The sequence below is a fragment of the Theropithecus gelada genome, chromosome 9 (assembly GCF_003255815.1).
Source record: "Theropithecus gelada isolate Dixy chromosome 9, Tgel_1.0, whole genome shotgun sequence".
Classification (NCBI taxonomy): Eukaryota; Metazoa; Chordata; class Mammalia; order Primates; family Cercopithecidae; genus Theropithecus; species Theropithecus gelada.
In genome coordinates, this window is record NC_037677.1 from 93,483,519 (window position 1) to 93,503,484 (window position 19,966).

Consider the following 19,966-nt stretch of genomic DNA (forward strand, 5'->3'; position numbering starts at 1 on the left):
CCCACATTCCTTCCCCAACCAAACACCCTTTATCCTATGCTGGACAACACAGCATCCCTGAACATCCCATTTTTTCGTGTTCACACCTTTGCACATGCTGCTCCCTCTTCCTAGGATGCCCTTCCTCACTTTCTCCAACTGGCCAACTCTAGTTCCTTTCCAATGACAGCATAAATGGTACCTCCTCTGTGAAGCCCCTTGGACTTGCTCAGAGTTAGTCACTGCTTCCTTTGAATTCTCTTTATAAGATCCCAAATGGTCACAGTGGGCAGAAACCTTGTGTTAGGAAATTCTTCAGCACTGGAGTCACTCTGGTTGCCCAGGATGTATTTATTAAGGCAATAAAGAATAAATAAAGAGCTTTGGAATCAGACACACCTAAATTCAAATCCTAGGGAAGCTGCCTAACTTTTTAGAACCTAGGACTGTAAAATGGAAATAATAAATCAAATCCTACCACCTGGGACAGAGCCCCTTACCCCTCCCACTTCCATGGCAGACATTACAAATCAATCACTGCACCCCTCCCACTGAGTCCAGGTCCAGCCCTGGAATCTTCAGTGTGGTCCTCAAGACAGTTCTTGCCAATCATGTGGAGCTGGCGCATAACACAAAACTCACTTCCCATTTCAATCATGGGGTAATCAAGACCTTGTAGATGAAGTAGAGTGCAGTATTTGACTCAGGCAGACCCTCAAAGAGCAACACCTATTACTATTTTATCTCCCGATGCTATTTGATGCACCGCTGATTTAACATGCTTTCTGAAGGATGGGGAACATTACCATACTAAATATACACTCTGGTTTTAGAGTTTAAAATGCAGAAAAAGTGAACCTTAGAGAAAATCTAGTGAGACTGATGAGTGAATGAACTTCAAGAAGAGTGGCTGGGGGCCCCAGAAGCTCTCCAACCTGGGTATGTCTGCCCACCAGGCCCTTTTAGGGCTTAAGGATGGGGCTGAGGGCAAAAGGAGACAGTTGCACCTGAGGTCCCAGGCATAGTCCACGTGACCACAGTTCTCCTATCCTGCCTTGGCCAGTAGTGCCAAGAGATGCCAGGAGAGAATGTGTGTCTGCTCAGTGCCCTGCCCAACCTCCAGAATTAGGATGGCCCTGTCACAGCCCAGTGCTTCTTGATTTTGTCTATTTTTTATATGGCAAAATATATATATCACATGAAATTTGCCACTTTCACCATTTTAAGTGTACAATTCAGTAACATTGATTGTATTCACAGTGTTGTACAACATCACCACTACCTATTTCCAAAACGTTTTCATCACCCCAAAAGAACTCTGTGCTTACTGACCACCAACTCCCCATGGCCCCTGCCTCCAGCTCCTGGCATCCACCATTCTACTTTTTGTCTCTACGAATTTGACTCATATATACAGAATCATATATATGGTACCTCATATATATGGAATCATATAATATTCATCCTCTTGTGTCTGACTTATTTCACCTAATATAATGCCTTCAAGATTCATCTGTGTGGTAGCACGCATCGGAAATTCATCATTTTTATGGCCAATATCCCATTGTATGTATATAGTATATTTTGTTTACCATCTGTGGACATAGACTGTTCCCACTTCATTATTATGAATAATGCTGCAGCAAACATTGGTGTACATGCATCTGTTTCAGTCCCTGCTTTCCATTCTTTTGGATATACCTCTTAGAGTAGATTGCTGGGTTATATGGTAATCCTATATTGAGATTTTTGAGGAATCAAGCCCACCGCTTTTAAAGAATTCTCATAGCACTGCTAGCTAAATGGTTTTGGAAGTAGTTCTATATCGAATTATAGCACGGATTGGGGGCAGTAAATTTCTAGAGCTCATCCCCCACTGTGTGAAGTCGGAGGCACAGTACCAGCGGAGCGCCTAAGAGCACTGGCCTAGGAGTCAGAAACCCCACCACCCCGCAGCTGTGCAGCTTCCAGCGAGCGTCCCACTTTTTCTCCATCCATTTCCTGGTGTGAAAGATAAGAACCACAGTACCTATGTTGTAGGACAATTGTGAGGCGCACATTAGCTGAGGCAGGCAAAGTGCACAGCAATCGATCAATGGTCATTACAACCTTCACTGCTGCTTGCGAGGAACTGTTCTACTCTATTGCTGTGGCTGATGAACCACTGGACATATAAGAGTCCCAGAAGGTGCACATGGGAAGTTCACAAGCTTAATTTCAATGTAAAAGCAACAAATTCTGACAATCTCAGGAGGTGGGGTCTTCTCAGAAACCAAGTCCTGTTGAAATCCAGAGACCCAGAGAAAGGGGCTGGAGTACTCACAGGTGAGACAGGGAGGTCACGTCTGCAAAGATGCCCTCTTGGAGGGTGGAGATGTCATTGCCATGGAGAGACCTGAGAAGAAAAGAGGCTGCTGGTGCCTTATCCATGGACAGAGATGGGAGACCCACTGGAGGGAGAGGCCCAGCCCTCTGCAGAGACAGGACAGGCCGCGCCTTCCCTCTAGGCCTCTCAGTCAGTGGCTCAAGGGAGATGGCCCCCAGCTCAGAGACCCTGCCCTACTGGCCACAGGGAAGAAACCCTTGAGGTGGACCGCCCTGTCCCCCAGCCCTTCAGAGGACTGAAACACCGCGTTTATATTACAAACAGGACCTGTGCACCCAGAGCCCTCCCTCTTTTAGCAGAGGAGCCTAAGCGGGAGGCGCTTCTTCTTAGTGAGGAACTTAAGAAGGCCAGCCACAGGTTAGGGCTGGGAGAACGTCACCTTGCCCCTGGTGGGCTGACTGAGGCCATCATCATGGACGGATCAAGGGCTTTGATCCCAGGGCAAAACCTCCCAGTGAGAACTCATAGAAGAGGTTCACAAATCCCTTGCAAACATTTTTAAATCTGAACAGAAGTCTCACATGCAAATGAAGGGCCACCTTATTTTGGATGTCCCCCCGCCAACACCACAAACTCATCTTGGGGGTGACAGCAACCCCCATTTCTCAGATCATTTCCTATGCACGCCCTAGCTTCTTGGGAATGAGAGTATCCACAGGAGCTTAAGTGACAGCGCTCTGGACTCCACCACGGCACAGTGTGGGCCCTAGACATGGGAACATTTCTGTCCACCAGGGGGGTGGCGGGACCCTCGGTGGGGTGGATTTCCTGGCGGGATGGCGAGTGAGGAGACTTACAGCAGGCGCAGGGAGCGGAGTCCCTGGAAGGCCAGAGGCGGGATGCACTGCAGCGCATTGTAGCTGAGGATCCTGTGGAGGAAGGAGGCGGAGGAAGGGCACCGTGTTAGTGCCTGGCCCCCGTGGGCACAGCCACCGCCCAGGACGTAGAGGCCCCTTTCACCCAGCAGCCTCCTCGGGCTCTGTGAGGGGAGGCAGAGCAGCCGGCAAGCGCATGGGCTGGGCTGTGCCCTGAGAAGCTGGTGGTCATGGGCATGCCCCCTAATCCCCTTCTGTCTCAATCAGTTCCCTTGACTGTAAAATAGGGACAAAAATAATGCCAACTCCATAGGGCTGTCCTGGGGGTAAAATCCAGGTGAAGCCCTTAACACTATGCCTGGCTCCAATCAATCCTCAACAAAGGAGAGTTGCTGTTGTTATGATTGAGAACATTGCCTAAGGGGCTGCCCCAGCAAGGTGCATAGGCAAGTTCCCTATGAAGGTGACACCCAACCAGGACCTGCCTGCGGGGAGCTCACTGTCTCAGCTGACCACTTCCAGGGTGGACAGGCAAAGTCATCTACAATAATTTACTGTTGAAAAGCTGTGACAGAGAGGAAGGTGCTGTTACTACGCCCATCTTATAGATGAGGACACTGAGGCCTTGAGAGGTGAAAGAACTTCTCTGGGGTCACATTATTAAGCCATTAAGAAGGGGCCAGATGCGGTGGCTCACACCTGTAATCCCAGCACTTTGGGAGGCTGAAGTGGGCAGATCACCTGAGGTCAGGAGTTTGAGAACAGCCTGGCCAACATGGCAAAACCCCATCTCTACTAAAAATACAAATATTAGCCAGGCATGGTGGTACACGCCTATAATCCCAGCTACTCGGGAGGCTGAGGCAGGGGAATCACTTGAACCTGGGAGGCAGAGGTTGCAGTGAGCCAAAATCATGCCACTGCACTCCAGCCTAGGCGACAGAGAGAGACTCTATCTCAAAAAAAAAAAAAGTTATTAAGAAGGGATTTTCATTACAGCTTTCAGTTTCCAGAGCCCACAGGCTAAGCCACTGTCCCAAAATGCTTCCAAGTAATTGAATCCATCCAGGGCAGACAGGCAGATGAATAAGGGAATCACACTTGCAACAGCGCCATGCTGGAAACAACCTGCGTGTCCCCAGCAGACGGACGGATGAGCAAACTGTGGCATATCCACGCCTGTGCAGGGGAACACCGCTCAGCAATGAAAAAGAGCCACCGGCACACGCAACACCACACCACGCTGAACCTCAAAATAACCATGCTGGGTGCAGAAGCCAAGCAAAAACGACTTTTTCCATTTGTATGTAAAACCCTAGAAAATGCAAACTAACCTATAGTGACAGAAAGCAGAGCAGTGGTTGCCCAGGTCTCAGAGCTGGGAGAGGCAGGAGCAGGGGATTAGCAAGAATAGCACTCTTTTCTTTCTTTCTTTCTTTCTTTCAGCAAGAATAGCACTCTTTTCTTTCTTTCCTTTCTTTCTTTCTCTTTCTTTCCTTTCCTTCCTTCCTTTCTTTCTTTCTTCCTTCCTTCCTTCCTTCCTTCCTCCCTCCCTCCCTCCCTCCCTCCCTTCTTTCCTTCCTTCCTTCCTTTTCTTTTTTCTTTCTTTTTTTTTTTAAATTTTTTTACAAGGTCTAGCTCTGTCACCCAGGATGGAGTGCAGTGGCATGATCTTGGCTCGTTGCAACCTCTGCCTCCCAGGCTCAAACCATCCTCCCACCTCAGCCTCCCAAGTAGCTGGGACCACAGATGTGCGCCACCACACCTGGCTAATGTTTTGTATTTTGTATTTTGGCTTGGGCCCACATCCTGCTCCTGGAGAATGGCTGGGTCAGGGCCCCTTCCTTTTTTGGGCACTGGCTCTACTGTTCTATCTGTAAAATGAGGTGTGGGGAAGGTGAATGAGATACTTTTACACACCAGGCAAATATAAGGGACACTTGGTAATATGTTCTGATCAATTGCTTGGAATATAATTAAAGCCAGCTTTTAAATATCTTAGAATATGGCCACAAAAAATGTTCAGAGGGTCACCGCTCACAACAATCCAAACTGGAAGCAACCCCAAAATCCACCAGGACTAGAATGGATGAGGAAAGTGTGGCCTGTTCCTCCAAAGGAACACTAGCTAGCAATGAGAGCGAACAGACCACAGCTGCCACGGTGGCATGAATGGATCCCACGGACAATGCTAAGCAAGAGAAGCCAGATACAAAAGACTATTGCCCATATGATTCCACTTGGACAAGGTTAAAAATGGACACAATTAGACTATATTATTTAGAAATGCATATGTCGGTGGTAATGCTGTAAAGAAAATAAAAGAAGTGATCCTCATCAAGTCAGGACAGCAGCTGCCTCGGGGTAGGGGAGGAGAGAGCAATAAGGATCAGGAAGGGACAAGATGCTAGCCTGTTCTATTTTTTTTTTTTTTTTTTTGAGACACAGTCTCGCTCTGTCACCCAGACTGGAGTGCAATGGCATGATCTCGGCTCACTGCAATCTCTGCCTCCCAGGTTCATGCGATTCTCCTGCCTCAGCCTCCCGAGTAGCTGGGACTACAGGCATGTGCCACCACATCCGACTACTTTTTGTATTTTTGGTAGAGACGGGGTTTCATCGTGTTTGCCAGGGTGGTCTCGAATTCCTGACCTCAAGTGATTCACCTGCCTCTGCCTCCCAAAGTGCTGGGATTATAGGCGTGAGCCACCACGCCCAGCCAAGTGTCCCTAATTTTTGACTTGGTATCTACGCGTGTGCCAGCTTTATGATTATTTGTGAAACTGTACATTTTTTTTGCACTATTTATTTTTTGCATTAACATTTTCTGTATATACCATATGTTGTATTTCACAATGAAAGATGTTTTTTGAAAGTCTTTTAGGCTCTCGGGCTGGGCATCCTCTCCAGAGGGCAAGGAGTCTGCAGGTGAGGGATCGCGGTGCAACGCACAGCACAGGCTGGGGCTTGGGAATGACTCACAACCCAGGCCCCGGGGCACCCACCCCAGCCCTGCTGGGACTCACAGCGTGGTCAGCTGGCTCATGTTGGTGAAGGAGGAATTGCTTAATGAGCTGATCTTGTTGTTGCTCAGGTCCCTGGAAAAGGCAAAGGCATCATGGTTGAGAAAGAACTCACTCAGTCCTGGCTCACGCTCCTGGGCTTCTTCCCCTCCCTCACTCTGCCCAGGGCCATTCCCCAGCCAGGTTGGCCAGGGGTGGAGAGGAGCCCCAGTCACAGTGCTTGCTTAGCTACAGCCCTGCGCTGCTCGCTCAACTCCCTCGGGTACACACCAGGCAAATATAAGGGACACTTGGTATATGGAGGCTTGGCGCCTCCATTTCCTGACCCCTACCCCCACCCCTCTGCAAGCAGAGCCTGGCTCTGCCCCTTTTCACCATGGAAACACTCCCACCAGGGTGTCGGTGGCCTCCCGACCAGATCCAGCACTCTCTCCTTTCTCTCCTGCCAGCACCTTAGGTGGGCCGGTTCGGAAGCCCTCCCTGCAAGGCAGTCCTATGAGGGAGAGGGCAGCCCCGTTTGACAAAGACCCAGAGTCTCAGCGGGATCTATGACTCTCAAAGGGTCACCAGCTGGTCAGAGGCAGAGCCAGATTCAAACCCAGTCCACTGGCCCTAAGCCCAGGATGCTGCCGTGGCCTCTCCGCGTCACCTGTGGCATCTGACACAACTGACCGCCCTTCTCCTCTTCTCAAAACTCCCATCACCCGCTTTCCTCCACTCCCGACTGTCTTCGGGGGCCTTTGGCTGTGCCTCCTCAGTCCCTGGTAGAAGCTTCCTTCGAACTCAGCCCAGAGGCATGGGGATCGCTAAACCCCATCTATGCCCTTTTTAGTTCAATCTGGGTGCCCTTGGGGATGCCCCTGTGCTGGCAGTGCCCCCCTTCCGTGGCCCCGGCCTGTCCTCTCATGAACTCCTCCTCTTGATGCCCACAGACACTCAAACTCCGTCCATGTCTTGTGCTCCCCACCATGCCCCGTCCCCCAGGCTCCAGCTCCATAACACCGCCTGCCCACATGTCCGCCCTCTCGTCCCACCCATCTGATCCGCCCCTGGCTGGTGGCCCTGGTCACCTCTCACGACGTGCCCTCCTCCTGAGCCAGCATCCTCTCTCTTGGGCTCCTGCCTGGATTCTGACCTCATCTCTCACCCACTGCTTTGCCCTTTTGATCCATCTGCCATGAGGGTGGCACCACAGAATCTCTCTATGACGCAAAGCCGACGAAGCCACTTCCCCACTGAAACCCCACAGTGGTACCCATGTGCCTAGCATGTGGACTCCAGGCCCTCTAGCTGGCCACCTGGCGCTCCTGGGTCTGGTCCCTGCCCCCCGCCCCTCTGCTTCCCGCCCCAAAGGTTTCCCAGGCTTAGGATTCACTAAGTTTCTTGAAGTTCTCTGAGCAGACTACACTCTGTGCCCCCATGCAGCTTATTCCCTCTGCCCACCAGTGAACTCGAACTCGTGTTCCAAGATGCCCTCCCCACCAGCCCCCTCCCTGAGTTGATCACATCCTCCTTGAGCCACAGCCCTAATCGGCATTGACCTCTGTTGGAACCCTTATGTGTTCCCTCCCCTCCCCCGCATCCTCCCTAAACCATGACGGTCTGGAGAGGGGGCCATGACTTCGGGGCCTTCACATCTGCCCACTTCATGCACTCAGGAAACATTTAGAAAATGCAACGATGTGCCCTGCCTTCATCTTCTCCTCCTGAACGTTCCTCTAATCTAATTCCAAATCATTCCACTGTCTTTGGAGATATATGTAAGTGCTCTACTGAATGTTCAACACACTTTGTGGTCATTCCCTGTGATGAGGAGGTGGTGGCACAGCCCCCAAGAGGCAGTTTCACTGGCTCAAAGCACTCTGACACCAGCCACTGAATCACACTACTCCATCCCCTCTCCACCCCTCCTATTGGAATGTTCAACACACATTGGCCAGATCATTAAGCAAAAACAGATAAATTGGAGTTTCAAAATCCTGTAAGCCAGAGCTGCCCAAAGTAGCCAGTCCTTGAACTAAATTTCACCAACCCACAATAAGAAACTTGGGCCTTGGCTGGGCGCGGTGGCTCACGTCTGTAATCCCAGCACTTTGGGAGGCTGAGGCGGGTGGATCACAAGGTCAGGAGATCGAGACCATCCTGGCTAACATGGTGAAACCGCATCTCTACTAAAAATACAAAAAATCAGCCTGGTGTGGTGGCAGGCACCTGTAGTCCCAGCTATTCGGGAGGCTGAGGCAGGAGAATGGCGTGAACCCAGGAGGCGGAGCTTGCAGTGAGCAGAGATCGTGCCACTGCACTCCAGCCTGGACGACGGAGCGACAGAGCGAGACTCTGTCTCAAAAAAAAAAAAAAAAAAGAAAAAAGAAACTTCAGCCAAGATCCGGTCACCACACATAGCTTACTTTAGCAAACATTGTTTCAATAGCAAGACTTTCTCAAGGAAGGAAGCAATACATGGATTTAGATTCTGGTGTAAGCACCTTATCTAATTACAAACCCATTACAAACAGTTCTGGGACTGATGTGGGCCCGTAGACTGCACTTGGAGTGGCACTGCTGCAAACTACACTAAGATGGAATGTTCTCTGGACTTCTTTTTGGTAGAATCTGGCCAAGGAGCAGATAAAGACAACTGAAGTGAGGAGTTAAGCAGGTTAGAAAACTAAAAGGAGCTGAACTTATTATCCTGAGGCTTATTTTGTATATTTCCATGGAGTAGAAGGGGTCAAAGGTGGAAATAACAGAAAAGCAGAGGTGTAGCCTAAAGAAAAACTTAGTTACAGGTATGTATTTGTAGCTGCCATAGTTCATACTTGGTTTGAGAGCTGAGCTGGACCGAGAAGCCTTCCATCACCCTCCACTTCTCCTGGATCCTAACCTTGCAAGAATAACCCCTCCTTTTGTGTGTGTGTGCGTGCGTGTGTGTGTGTGTGTGTGTGTGTGTGTGTGTGTGTGAGACGGAGTTTCGCTCTTGTTGCCCAGGCTGAGTGCAATGGCGCGATCTCGGCTCACTGCAACCTCCACCTCCCGGGTTCAAGCTGTTCTCCTGCCTCAGCCTCCCAAGTAGCTAGAATTACAGGCATGTGCCACCGTGCCCGGCTAATTTTGTATTTTTAGTAAAGATGGGGTTTCTCCATGTTGGTCAGGCTGGTCTTGAACTCCAACATGAGTTCGAGAGGTTATCCGCCTGCCTCGGCCTCCCAAAGTGCTGGGATTACAGGCATGAGCCACAGCACCCAGCCAGGATAACCCCTCTTAACAGTCACGACCAGCCTCAAGAGAGCTTTGGGGAGATGGCCGGGGCAGGAGGAGGAGGCAGGTCCAACCCAACAGGGCCTGGAACTATGTAATTGCCAATGATGGCCACTAGGTGGCAAAACAGCTCTAGGCACAGCTGTTTCCAGAGGGGAGCGGGGAAAGGAAAAAAGCAGGATCTGCCCAGAAGTGAGGTCTGTAGGAAATTCCAGGAAAGCCAGAGTCCTGACGGTTAGATGCCAAAGGCCCTCCTGTCCTCAAGCGGACTGGATACTTACACGAGCTGCAGGTACTTGAAGGTAGACAGCTGTCCCGGAACCAGCGTGAACTGGTTCCCGTCCAAATAGCTGCAGAGAGAACACAGCGGCGTTAGTGCCCATCTCCACCTCTGGTGGTGCCCCACACTGGGGACAGCCTTCCCTGCAGCCAGGGACTTCTCTCTCATTTCCTCTCCTCCACATAGGCCACACGATGGGCCCAGAATTGCTTATAGGAGGAGAAAATACGTACCTTGTTGAAGCCATTTGGGAAGGTGCCACCCAAAGGACTTGGTAAAAAGCCAAGAGTCACATGGCTTCTCTTGGTTCCCTTCTCACTTCCCTTCTCACCCTCCCAGCCTCCTCCTTGTCCATGGACACTCCCTGAGCACCTACCTTCCCCTCCCTGCTCTACTCTTTTCCTGGCCAAATAGATCTGATTTGCATGTTACTGGGCCCTGCCAGCTCCCAGGGCGCCCTCTCCGCCTGCTGGCATGGGCTGTGAAGCAGATTCACAGCCAGACTGCCTAATCAGTTGCCCTCATTCCATCAGCACCCCTCTGCCTTCCTGCCTTCCAGGCTCTGTGCCCTGATGTCACTTCTCCACCTCGCTCTGCAGCCAGTGCCACCGCGGCTCTCTCACGGCTTCCTTTCATTGCACTGTCATGCCGCCCGCCGACTGTACACTACCACCCATGCCCAGGCTCCTGTTGCAGTCTCTTCTGTCTGTTCTCTGCACCTTGGACCTCGCTTCTGGCCTCCACTCTACTCACTGCTATCCAAGTCACTGTCCTTAAAACCAAGCCCACCGAAATCCTCCTAAGCCCTAAGATTCCCAAGGTTCCCATTTCTACAGGATAGAGCTTGGGATTCAAGATGCTCTGAACCTCCCACTCTTCCCTTCATCGTTGACCATTCATGCCTCCAGCCTGAAGGTTGCTAAGCAGTGGCCCAATGCCAGGTGCTGAGCCAAGCTAGACTCCGGCACAGGAACCCCCTGTACCCCCAATAACTACAGCCTGCAGGACAGCTCTCCCCCACTTCCCAAAAGCCCCAGAGAGGAGCAAAGCAGGGCTGTGCTCATCCTTACCCCTCGCTCTGCATCATACAAACTGACTTCCCACCCATCTCATTTGATCCTCGAAGCAGCCCTTGTCCATATACCCAAGTAGTCCCATTTCACAGATGACAAAACTGAGGTTTAGAGAAGTTAAAAGATTTTCGCAAGCTCTGAACTTCAGCATCTTCAGTCAAAGAAGGTAGGCTACCCCACCCATCCCATTATTCTCAGGGCTGCTAGGAGGCTCCAAGGAGAAAACTAGGATTCATGAGGTCTGTAGGACACTAACTCTGCAGTAGAAAACAGGGTGAAGATGGGGCAGGCCGGGCCCAGGAAAAGGCCCATAGTGGTTGATGTGCTTGTGAGGAAAAGGTCAGCCTTGCTGGTAATGCAAGAAACAACAAATGAAAGCTTCATCACTGGTCCCGGGAGTGGGGGAGAAAAGCTCAACTTTGGAGGCCTGGAGGGATCGACCCCAGAGCACAGGAAGAGGTCAGAGGTCAGAGTTCAGGAGCTGGCCAGAGCCTTTCATCGGGAGGTGTCTGCTGAAGAGGTCCCAGGTCTCCATCCCTGTTTGTCAAATGCATCTATGTCCAATCCTCCACATGCGCTCAGATACCAAATACCAATCAGCCAGAATTTCAGCACCACCATACTCAGTGCTGACCCAGGGAAGCAAGAAGGCCGCCTTCTCACATTGTCAATGGGAGTGCAAAGGAAACAGATTTTCTTGGAAGACCATCAGGCAAAAGGCAGCAAGAGTCCTGAAAACGCACCGCTCCTTGACTGGCGATTTCAGTGAAGGGGTGTTAGCATTGGTTCTATTTATGACAGTAAAAAAAAATTGGAAACAACTTAAATATGCAACAAAAGGGGGTTTGTTATCTGGATCATAGTAGATTCCTGTGAAGAACATTACAATGCTGGTACAAAGATCACATTTGTAAGTCTTCATGACACAGGAGCATGACACAATGATAGGTGGGAAAGCAATGTTTTCCTTGTTTTAAAGGCAGAGCTTAAAGGGAGGAAGCACTCGCTGCCATGTGGTATCAGGTGACCGCAGAGGGGGAATCAAAGAGAAGCTCAAAGGCTTCCTGGAGGCAGCGTTTTCTACAAAGCCCAAACTCCAGCTCCTAGTCAGCTAATGCCTGCCCTGGGTCACCTCCTCCTCCCACTGCCAGGCCCCAGCCCCTCAGAAAATGTCCCCGCTGTCCCCGTCCGGTGGACCCCCGTGAAGGGGGCAAGGCCTTGAGCTACTCACAGTTCTGTGACATTCTTGGGAATGCCCTTGGGCAGGGCCCGCAGGTGCTTGTTGCTGCAGCGGACCACGGTGTCCAGGCAGGCACACTCCTGTGGGCACTGCGGGCGCGGCAGGCAGCCCCCCTCCTCCTGGCCTAGGGAAGAAGGCACAAAGTCCCTGTCAGGAAGGCGGACGAGCCGCTGTAGGGCCTCCTATAGTCGGGGCCATGCTCTGGGGTCTCTCAGAACAGAAGACCCCTCTGACACTACCTCTGCCATCAGCAAGTCTCTGCACCACACCTCCCCCCGAGCCGCCACCACCACTAGGAATGAAGCCCCCAGAGCAGTTTTGAGGTTAAAATAGGTCTTGAGTTGATCTCTTTCTCCTCAAACTCAAAGTGGACCTGGTCGAAGTAGGGCAGGAGGATGGCCCGCACACCATCCCATCCCTGGAGTGCCGGCTACTCCGGGCACCGGATCGACATTGTCTCCTCAACAGTGCAGTCAGGGGTGCAGCCTTGCCCCTAGAACGCAGGCACAAGGAGGACGGAGACCTGGGCCTCTTTTCTCCTCTTTTTTCATTGATAGAGCCCAGTGCCAAGTGCAGTGCCTGGCACGCAGCAGCCCTCAAAACACATGAGTTGAGCGAATGAATGAACAAGTGGATGAATTTCCATTTTACTGAGCTCTGGAGATGTTAGGCAACTTGCTTGACTCATAAAGTTGGTCCAAGGCAATGCAGAGTCTGAGCCCAGGTCTGGCTGAAGCAAAATCTGAGCCCTCAATACCACACCATCCCTTCATTGATTCATTCATCTATTCAATAAATCTGTGCCTTCCTTTCTGCTGACTGGGTGTCCGAGAGATGATAATATCACCACAGTCAGAGTTCTTGAGGACACTGGGATGCTGGTAGCACATGCTCCCCGGTGACAGTGACCATCAGTTATGCAGGCCCCACATGATAAGGGTGAAGTCACTGAGTCCTCAGAACAGCTCTCTAGTGAATATGTTACTATCAGCCCATTGGAACAATGAGGAAACTAAGCGCAGAGTGGGTCAGAAACTTGCCCCAGCCTGGAGCAAGCAGCCTGACTCCAGAACCTGCTCCATTGGCCACCAGGTTCTCAGCAGCAACATCTTAGAAATATTCACATCCTTTCACCTCTATGAAGCTGTTCTAGCGGGGAGTGGAATATATATGTAGGGAGCATCTAGAAGGGTGCTCCTAGCAGCATGATGCATTGGAGTGGGACGGGGGAGGTTGTCTGAATGCCCAGCAGCAGCGGCTGCTTACATCAATTGTGGTGCCTTCCAGATAGCGGTTTTCACAGGTGGCCCTGCAAGATCCTTTGTGTGCCACACTCGTGCATGTGAGCACACAGCAAAGATCTGGAAAGCCACATAGCAAATGTCGACAGGAGTTATCCAGAGTTGGGGCATGGGGACTGGGGGGTTAGTGGGCACATCAGTAATTTTTTTTTTTTGAAACAGATTCTCATTCTGTTGCCCAGGCTGGAGTGCAACGGTGCAGTCTCAGCTCACTGCAGCCTCCACCTCCCGAATTCTAAAGATTCTCCTGCCTCAGCCTCCCAAGTAGCTGGGACTACAGGCATGCGCCACCATGCCTGGCTAATTTTTGTATTTTTAGTAGAGAGAGGGTTTCACCATGTTGGCCAAGCTGGTCTTGAACTCCTGACCTCAGGGATCTGCCCGCCTCAGCCTCCCAAAGTGCTGGAATTACAGGCATGAGCCTCTGAACCTGGCCTGTCAGTAACTTTTGTTAATCCTCCTTCTGGTTGTCCTTGGTGGTTGTTGTTTTTAAGGAATGAGGATGCATTTCTTTTGTAATAAGAATGATAAAAGGAAACTGTATCTTGGAAAAAATAATGCTTCCAAAGGATAGTTAATGGCATGAGAAAATGCCCCAAATACATAGTTAGGTTTTAAACAAATCAGAATTTTGTAAAAAGACTTGCAAGCTATTATTGTATGACTTAATAAAAGATATATGTAAATAGTAGTCTTTTTTTAATTTTAGAAGTCGGAAGCAAAAGTATTCTTAGAAAATTCATTACTTTTGTTTAGAAAAATACCCTGATGGTGTTTCTTGGGGTGAAAGTCAAAGCTCCCCACTGCCACGTGCCTGGCCGGGCCAGCTGAGGGTGGAGCTGCCACCGGAGTAGGCTATTGGGGGCGGGGGTAAAGGGCAAGAAAGGGAGAGACCCGGGAGAAGGGAGGCAACTTAGCACCCAGAAGCGGAGAAGGGGGCTGGAAGCTGAGGTCAGCCAGGGAGAAATTCCCTGCGGCAGGGTGCTGAGAGATGCTAAGGACAGGATGGCTGCACCGAGAAAAATCTGCTTCCTACAGCGACCTTCTGTGCTTGGTGCCGTGGGGAAAAAATGAGGGATGGGGCTACCCTGAGAAGTCCCAGGAAACAGGGCATTGGAGCAGAGTGACTAGGGTTTCCTACATACAGGGGAGGGGGATTTGAAAGGATTCCATTGCATATTAAGATAAGGTGATCCCATGAGTCTAGAGCACTTAGGGACAGTCAAAAGGCAGGTCTGAGTTCACCAAAATTACAGAAAGAAACTGCACTAAAACAGGAACTGTTTTCTCTGAGCGATAGGATAAGAGATAAAGTTTATTTCCTTCTTTTATCCGTATTTTCCCATTTTTTAAGGATAGGAACTTTACTGCTCTTATAACCGCACAAAGACACCACCAGGCAGGGGCATCTCCTCGCCTCTCCTGAAAACAGGGCCTCCCCTCCCCACCAAACCTCTCCCCTCAAGGGCATGCCAGGGGGTGCTGCCTGTCCACCCCATCTTCCTAACCTGCCCCACCCCACTGGTTGGACCCAGGGCTCCCTCTCCCTCGCCACCGGGGGGCCACAAATTACCTTCCTCACACCTGAAGTCAGGGAAGGCCACGTCCTGCAGGGGAATCTGCCGCAAGAAGTCAGGGTTCTGGCATCGCGGGTTCCCCGTCACGATCTTGCGCTTCCGTAGCCAGCCTCCCAGCCAGGCCAGCTGGCAGTTGCAGTTGAAAGGGTTGGCCAGGAGGTTCCTGGAAGAGGCAGGCCAGGCGGCCATGGAGACACTCTGCCCCTCTCAGCGGTCCCAGCAAACCCCTCTTGTCCACCACGGCCACGGCCACACGGCACTGTCTCCCAGACCACCACCCGTCACCAAGAGGACCGGCTCTCAGGACCGGAGGGAGACCTCGAAATGTGGAACCCACGTTTCAGCAAACCATGAAGACCCAGCACCCCCGGGTGAGCGCTTTCAAAGGGGCTGCCTGAGAGGACCACACCCTTGGGACAGTTGCTTCCAGAGCCCCCGCCCGCCTGTCCTGGAGGCCGGACTCACAGTGTGGAGAGGGACTGGAGGGTGTCGAAGGCCCCTGGGGACACGGTGGTGATCTGGTTGTCGTAGAGCGAGAGGAGCCGGACGTTGCGCAGGCCCGTGAAGCTGTCGTTGTGGATGCAGCTGATGCGGTTGTTCCGCAGCATCCTGGGGAGGAGCGGGGGAGGGGAAGGGGGCCCTTGCAGGCCTGCCAGCCGTCCACCTGGGCCACGCAGCTTCAGCCACCGTGGCTGGTTCACAGCTCTCCTCCACAGACCCCGAGCCGCAGAGCCAGGAACCCGCGCCAGTCAGGCCCCGGTCAGGTGAGGCGAGTTCTACACACCTGTGCCCACTCCAGACACCCACCCTGCCTCTGAGAAGCCTCGAAGCTCTGTCTCCCTCTCTCGCTGCCATTGTCCCGGCCCCCATGCTGGCCTCGCCTCCACGCCCTGGGTGACCAGAGTTCCTGCCTGTCTTTAGGCCACGCTCCATATCAGCACCCAGGAGACTTCCTAAAACCTAATCCATCATATCACTCTCCAGCTTCAAGTCCACTAACGGCCTCCAAACTGCCCACAGAGTCATGCTGAAACTCCTTACTCTGACCTGAGACCACGTCCACCCAGACCCGGACCATCTCAGCCCCTTACTCTGACCTGAGACCATGTCCGCCCAGACCCAGACCATCTCAGCCCTGGCACGTGCCTGCCTCCCCAGAGATGGACCAGCCCTCAGCCTGCTACACCACTGTGACAGTTTTCTAGAATACTCTTTTTCCTCATCTACATCTGGGAAAACTGCTGCTCATCTTCAAAAACCCAGCCCAAGCCTGATGCAGTGACTCATGCCTGTAAAACCAGCACTTTGGGAGGCCAAGGATTACTTGAAACCAGGAGTTTGAGACCAGCCTGGGCAATATAGTGAGACCTTCTCTCTACAGAAAAATATAAAACTTAGCCAGGCATGGTGGTGTGCACTTGTAGTCCCAGCTGCTTGGGAGGTTGAGGCGGGAGGATCTCTTGAGCCCAGGAGTTCAAGGTTACAGTAAGTTATGATGGCACAACGGCACCCCAGCTGCCTGGGAAACAGAGCGAGACCCTGTCTCCCTAAACAACAACAACAATAACAACAAAAACCCAGCTCAATTTCACTCCCCAACCAAAAGAAAAAACAAAAACCAAGCCAACACAGAATAGCCAACTCACAAAAGAAATTAAAATGGTTTACCAACATTCACAAAAACGTTCAATGTTACTACTAATCAAAGACATCTAAGCAATATTGATTTTTTGCCTGCCAAATTGAAAAAGAATAAAAAGTATAATAATAATAATAATGACGTTCAGGATCTGTGACAGCCTGAGTGACTGGGCACTTCCACGCACTGGCAGGAGATGCCTTTGTACCCCCCCGGAAGTGCATTTGGTGAGATGTATCAAAGTCCCTAAAATGACACTTCATGATTTCACTGGACTACTCCATCTTCAGGAATTCCTAACAAAAGTATCATCATGCATTATCCATGAACTTCACAATAAAGATATTGTCACAGAATGAATGTGTTCCCCTCCAATCCCTATGTTGAAGTCCTAATCCCCAATGTGATGGAATTAGGATGGGGGGTCTTTGGGAGGTGATGAGGTCATAAGGGTGGAGCCCTCTTGAACGGAGTTAGTGCCCTTATCAAGGAGATCCCAGAAAGCTCTCTTGCCCTCTTTCTACCATGTGAGGACACAATGAGAAGTCAGAAGTCTGCAATGCAGAAGAAGGCCCTCACCAGAACCCGTCCATGCTGGCACCCTGGTCTCAGACTTCCAGCCTCTAGAACTTCTGTTGTCTATAAAACTCCCATCTGTGGCACTTTGTTATAGCAGCCTGAACTCACTAAGGCAGGTAATCAATACAACACTGTTTATAAAAAACAAAATAGAAACAGCCTACTTTGCCAATAATTATATAATACCTAGTCATTCAAATTGATGCAGAATACTTTTTTGTATTAGGAATTAAATGTGGAATGGAAAAAAATTTTAATATGTAATAGTGCTCATATTAAGTTTAAGGAAAAAGCAGGTTACTAAATAAAATGTACTATTCCATTAGAATATTTCTGTATACATGCATGTATGCATGTATGTATGTGTGTGCACATGTATGCCTATGCAGGTTTAGAGATATGTAAAAGACTGGAAAGACAGTTGTTTATACCAACAATTAACAGTGGCCATTTCTGGATAGTGATGGAGTATGGGCCCTTCTCTTCTCCTCTGTCCTATCTTCCTTGGAAAGAATGCAGCTGACTAGACAGCCCCCATGCCCACATTTAAGGAATACTAGGTAAGCTTAAAGAAAAATGAGGCAGCCTGTAGGAACAGCCTGGAAAGATGGCAAAGCTATATTCACAGGTGAAAACAGCAAGCTGCAAAACATAGTGCATAATAAAATTTGCTTTTTGTAAAATAAAGGAACAAAAATCCACAGGGAGTCCCGTCACACATTCGTCTACTTCTAAAATTTCCATGATACGTGCTCAGAGACAAATCTACATCCTGCTGCAGATTTGGGACTTATACCCAGGCAAGTGGCTTCCTAGAGCTGTGGTGTCCAACATGGTAGCCACTAGCCACATGTAGCTATTTAGATTTAAATGCATTAAAATAAAATGAAATTCAAAATTCCATGCCTCAGTAGCACTAGCCACATTTCAACTGCTCCACAGCCACATGAGGGGGCTGGTCTGGACAGCGTAGACATGAAACATTTCCATCTCTGTGGGAGATCCGATGGACTGCCCTGTCTATGGGACGCGCTGCACATCCACAGGATCATCTGAAGAGCCAGCTCTGCTGGGGCAGATGGAGGGGGTGTCCTGCATCATGGAGGAGTGGGTGACCCCAGGATCCCACTGAGCTCCAGATTTTGGTCAGTTCAGGCTGGGCTGGGGGTTATGGGATCCCAGCATCTCAAGGACAGTGCAACATCGCTGCTCCCCCATCTACACCCACTAAGTCACCCTGGCAAGGTCATCCAGCCCCTCCTGCCTGCAGTAGTGCCAGCCACTCCTGAACTCATGCTGTGCTCTTGCAGCCTGACCAGAGGGCAATGGGAAGGGACCTCTAGGAGGGCCCACATGTCTCCATCCCTTGATGTCAACCAGGCATCGGCCCCATGCCCCAGGGTACAATAGAACAGGCCTCACCAGAGAGTCACCAACACTTGATTACCTGTCCCAACACAGTCAGGGTCCTCAGTTCTCCCCATCTGCCTGAGAGCTGGGCCCAGGGGAGGGGCCATTCCAGCCTCTCTCTTCCTTTCCCTTGGCTTCACCTACCTCCTGCAGCTGGCCCACCCTGCTTCCCAGCCCTGCACACTCACAGGGTCCTCAAGCCATCCAGACCCCGGAACATGCCGCTCCGGATGGACTCCAGCTGGTTGGCAGTCAGGTGCAGCTCACTCACAGAGGCTGCGCCCTCGAAGGCCCCATCTTCAATTTCTGACACCTTATTGTTGCTCAGGTTGCTGGGAGAAGAGGTGGGGGGAGGATTACACATGGCCAGCACCCAGGAGCTCAGTCCCTTCCCTTCCTGCAGGCAACACCCCCATGCACAGAGCTCTGGCCCCCACAATGGGAGCTGCCCCCACCCTGGCATTTCCCTTCTCCATCCCCGGCCAGCATCCCAACAGACGCCTTCTCGCCAACGGGTAACTCACATTTTCTTCAGATGTGTAAGTTTTTTAAACATCCCAGTGGCCTCCAGGATGGAAATCTCATTGTTATTCAATCGCCTGTAAGAGGCAAGAATGAACTTGCACGTTCACAAATGATAGACATTTCAAATCCCTTCCAAACTGAGAATATTTGGGACTCAAACAGAGAAGACTCCCGGAAGAATGTATCTGGCAAAGCAAACTGATCCTATTGAAAGGAAGGCTGGGCCTAGTACTGGGAGAGGATATGAATGGGGATATTTTTAACATTAAAAATGCCACGAAAAATTTACAGACGTAAATGACAGATGCTTGCAGGCATCTATGCACGTAGACATATGTGTACACAAATTCATATTTTTAGATAGAGGAATAAAAATAACAAAGGGTTTTGGAATCATGCCCCCAGAAGAAGACAAACGCATCGTTGAGAAAAGCCATCCCCGATTCAGGCTGGTGACCTGCCCTGAGTGCCAGAGACTGGCATCTGCTTTTGAGGGGTGAGGGGGGCTGTAAATGAAGCAGAGGGCAGCCGGGATGGGGTTTCTTCCTGCCCAAGCCAGCAGCTGGCATGTCCTGAGCCAAAGGCTCCAGTGGTTCAGCCCCAGACAGGGCTGGACCAAGAAAATCCTGGAGTAGGCCAAGGAGGGTTAGTGGTAGAAAGAGACAGGGGAGGGCTGGTGGGGGCGGGGACCCTCACAGTTCGGCCGTGGACTGGGGGATGCGCTCAGGGATTTTGGTGAGCTTCAGGCTGGAGCACTCCACCACGCTGGCCTCACAGCGGCACTTGTGGGGACAGATCACGTCACTGTTGCACTCGCTGTTCAGCTGGTAATCCTCTGTGCCTGCCATGAGACGGTGGGGGCAAGGGCTGAGGGGCCCAGG

The 19,966-nt window shown here is 50.9% G+C and overlaps 1 protein-coding gene across 1 annotated transcript in view; it reads right to left on the reverse strand.

Moving 5' to 3' along the window:
* The window catches only part of SLIT1 (slit guidance ligand 1), a 187,819-nt gene that overhangs the window by 29,904 nt on the left and 137,949 nt on the right, over nucleotides 1-19,966 (reverse strand). The window contains exons 16-25 of the mRNA XM_025396916.1: nucleotides 19,782-19,926; nucleotides 19,085-19,159; nucleotides 18,749-18,892; nucleotides 15,398-15,541; nucleotides 14,929-15,095; nucleotides 12,046-12,178; nucleotides 9,743-9,811; nucleotides 6,207-6,278; nucleotides 3,163-3,234; nucleotides 2,303-2,374 (exon numbers count right to left, since the gene is read on the reverse strand). Coding sequence (XP_025252701.1) covers nucleotides 2,303-2,374; nucleotides 3,163-3,234; nucleotides 6,207-6,278; nucleotides 9,743-9,811; nucleotides 12,046-12,178; nucleotides 14,929-15,095; nucleotides 15,398-15,541; nucleotides 18,749-18,892; nucleotides 19,085-19,159; nucleotides 19,782-19,926 — 1,093 coding nt within the window. The remainder of the gene's footprint in view (nucleotides 1-2,302; nucleotides 2,375-3,162; nucleotides 3,235-6,206; nucleotides 6,279-9,742; nucleotides 9,812-12,045; nucleotides 12,179-14,928; nucleotides 15,096-15,397; nucleotides 15,542-18,748; nucleotides 18,893-19,084; nucleotides 19,160-19,781; nucleotides 19,927-19,966) is intronic.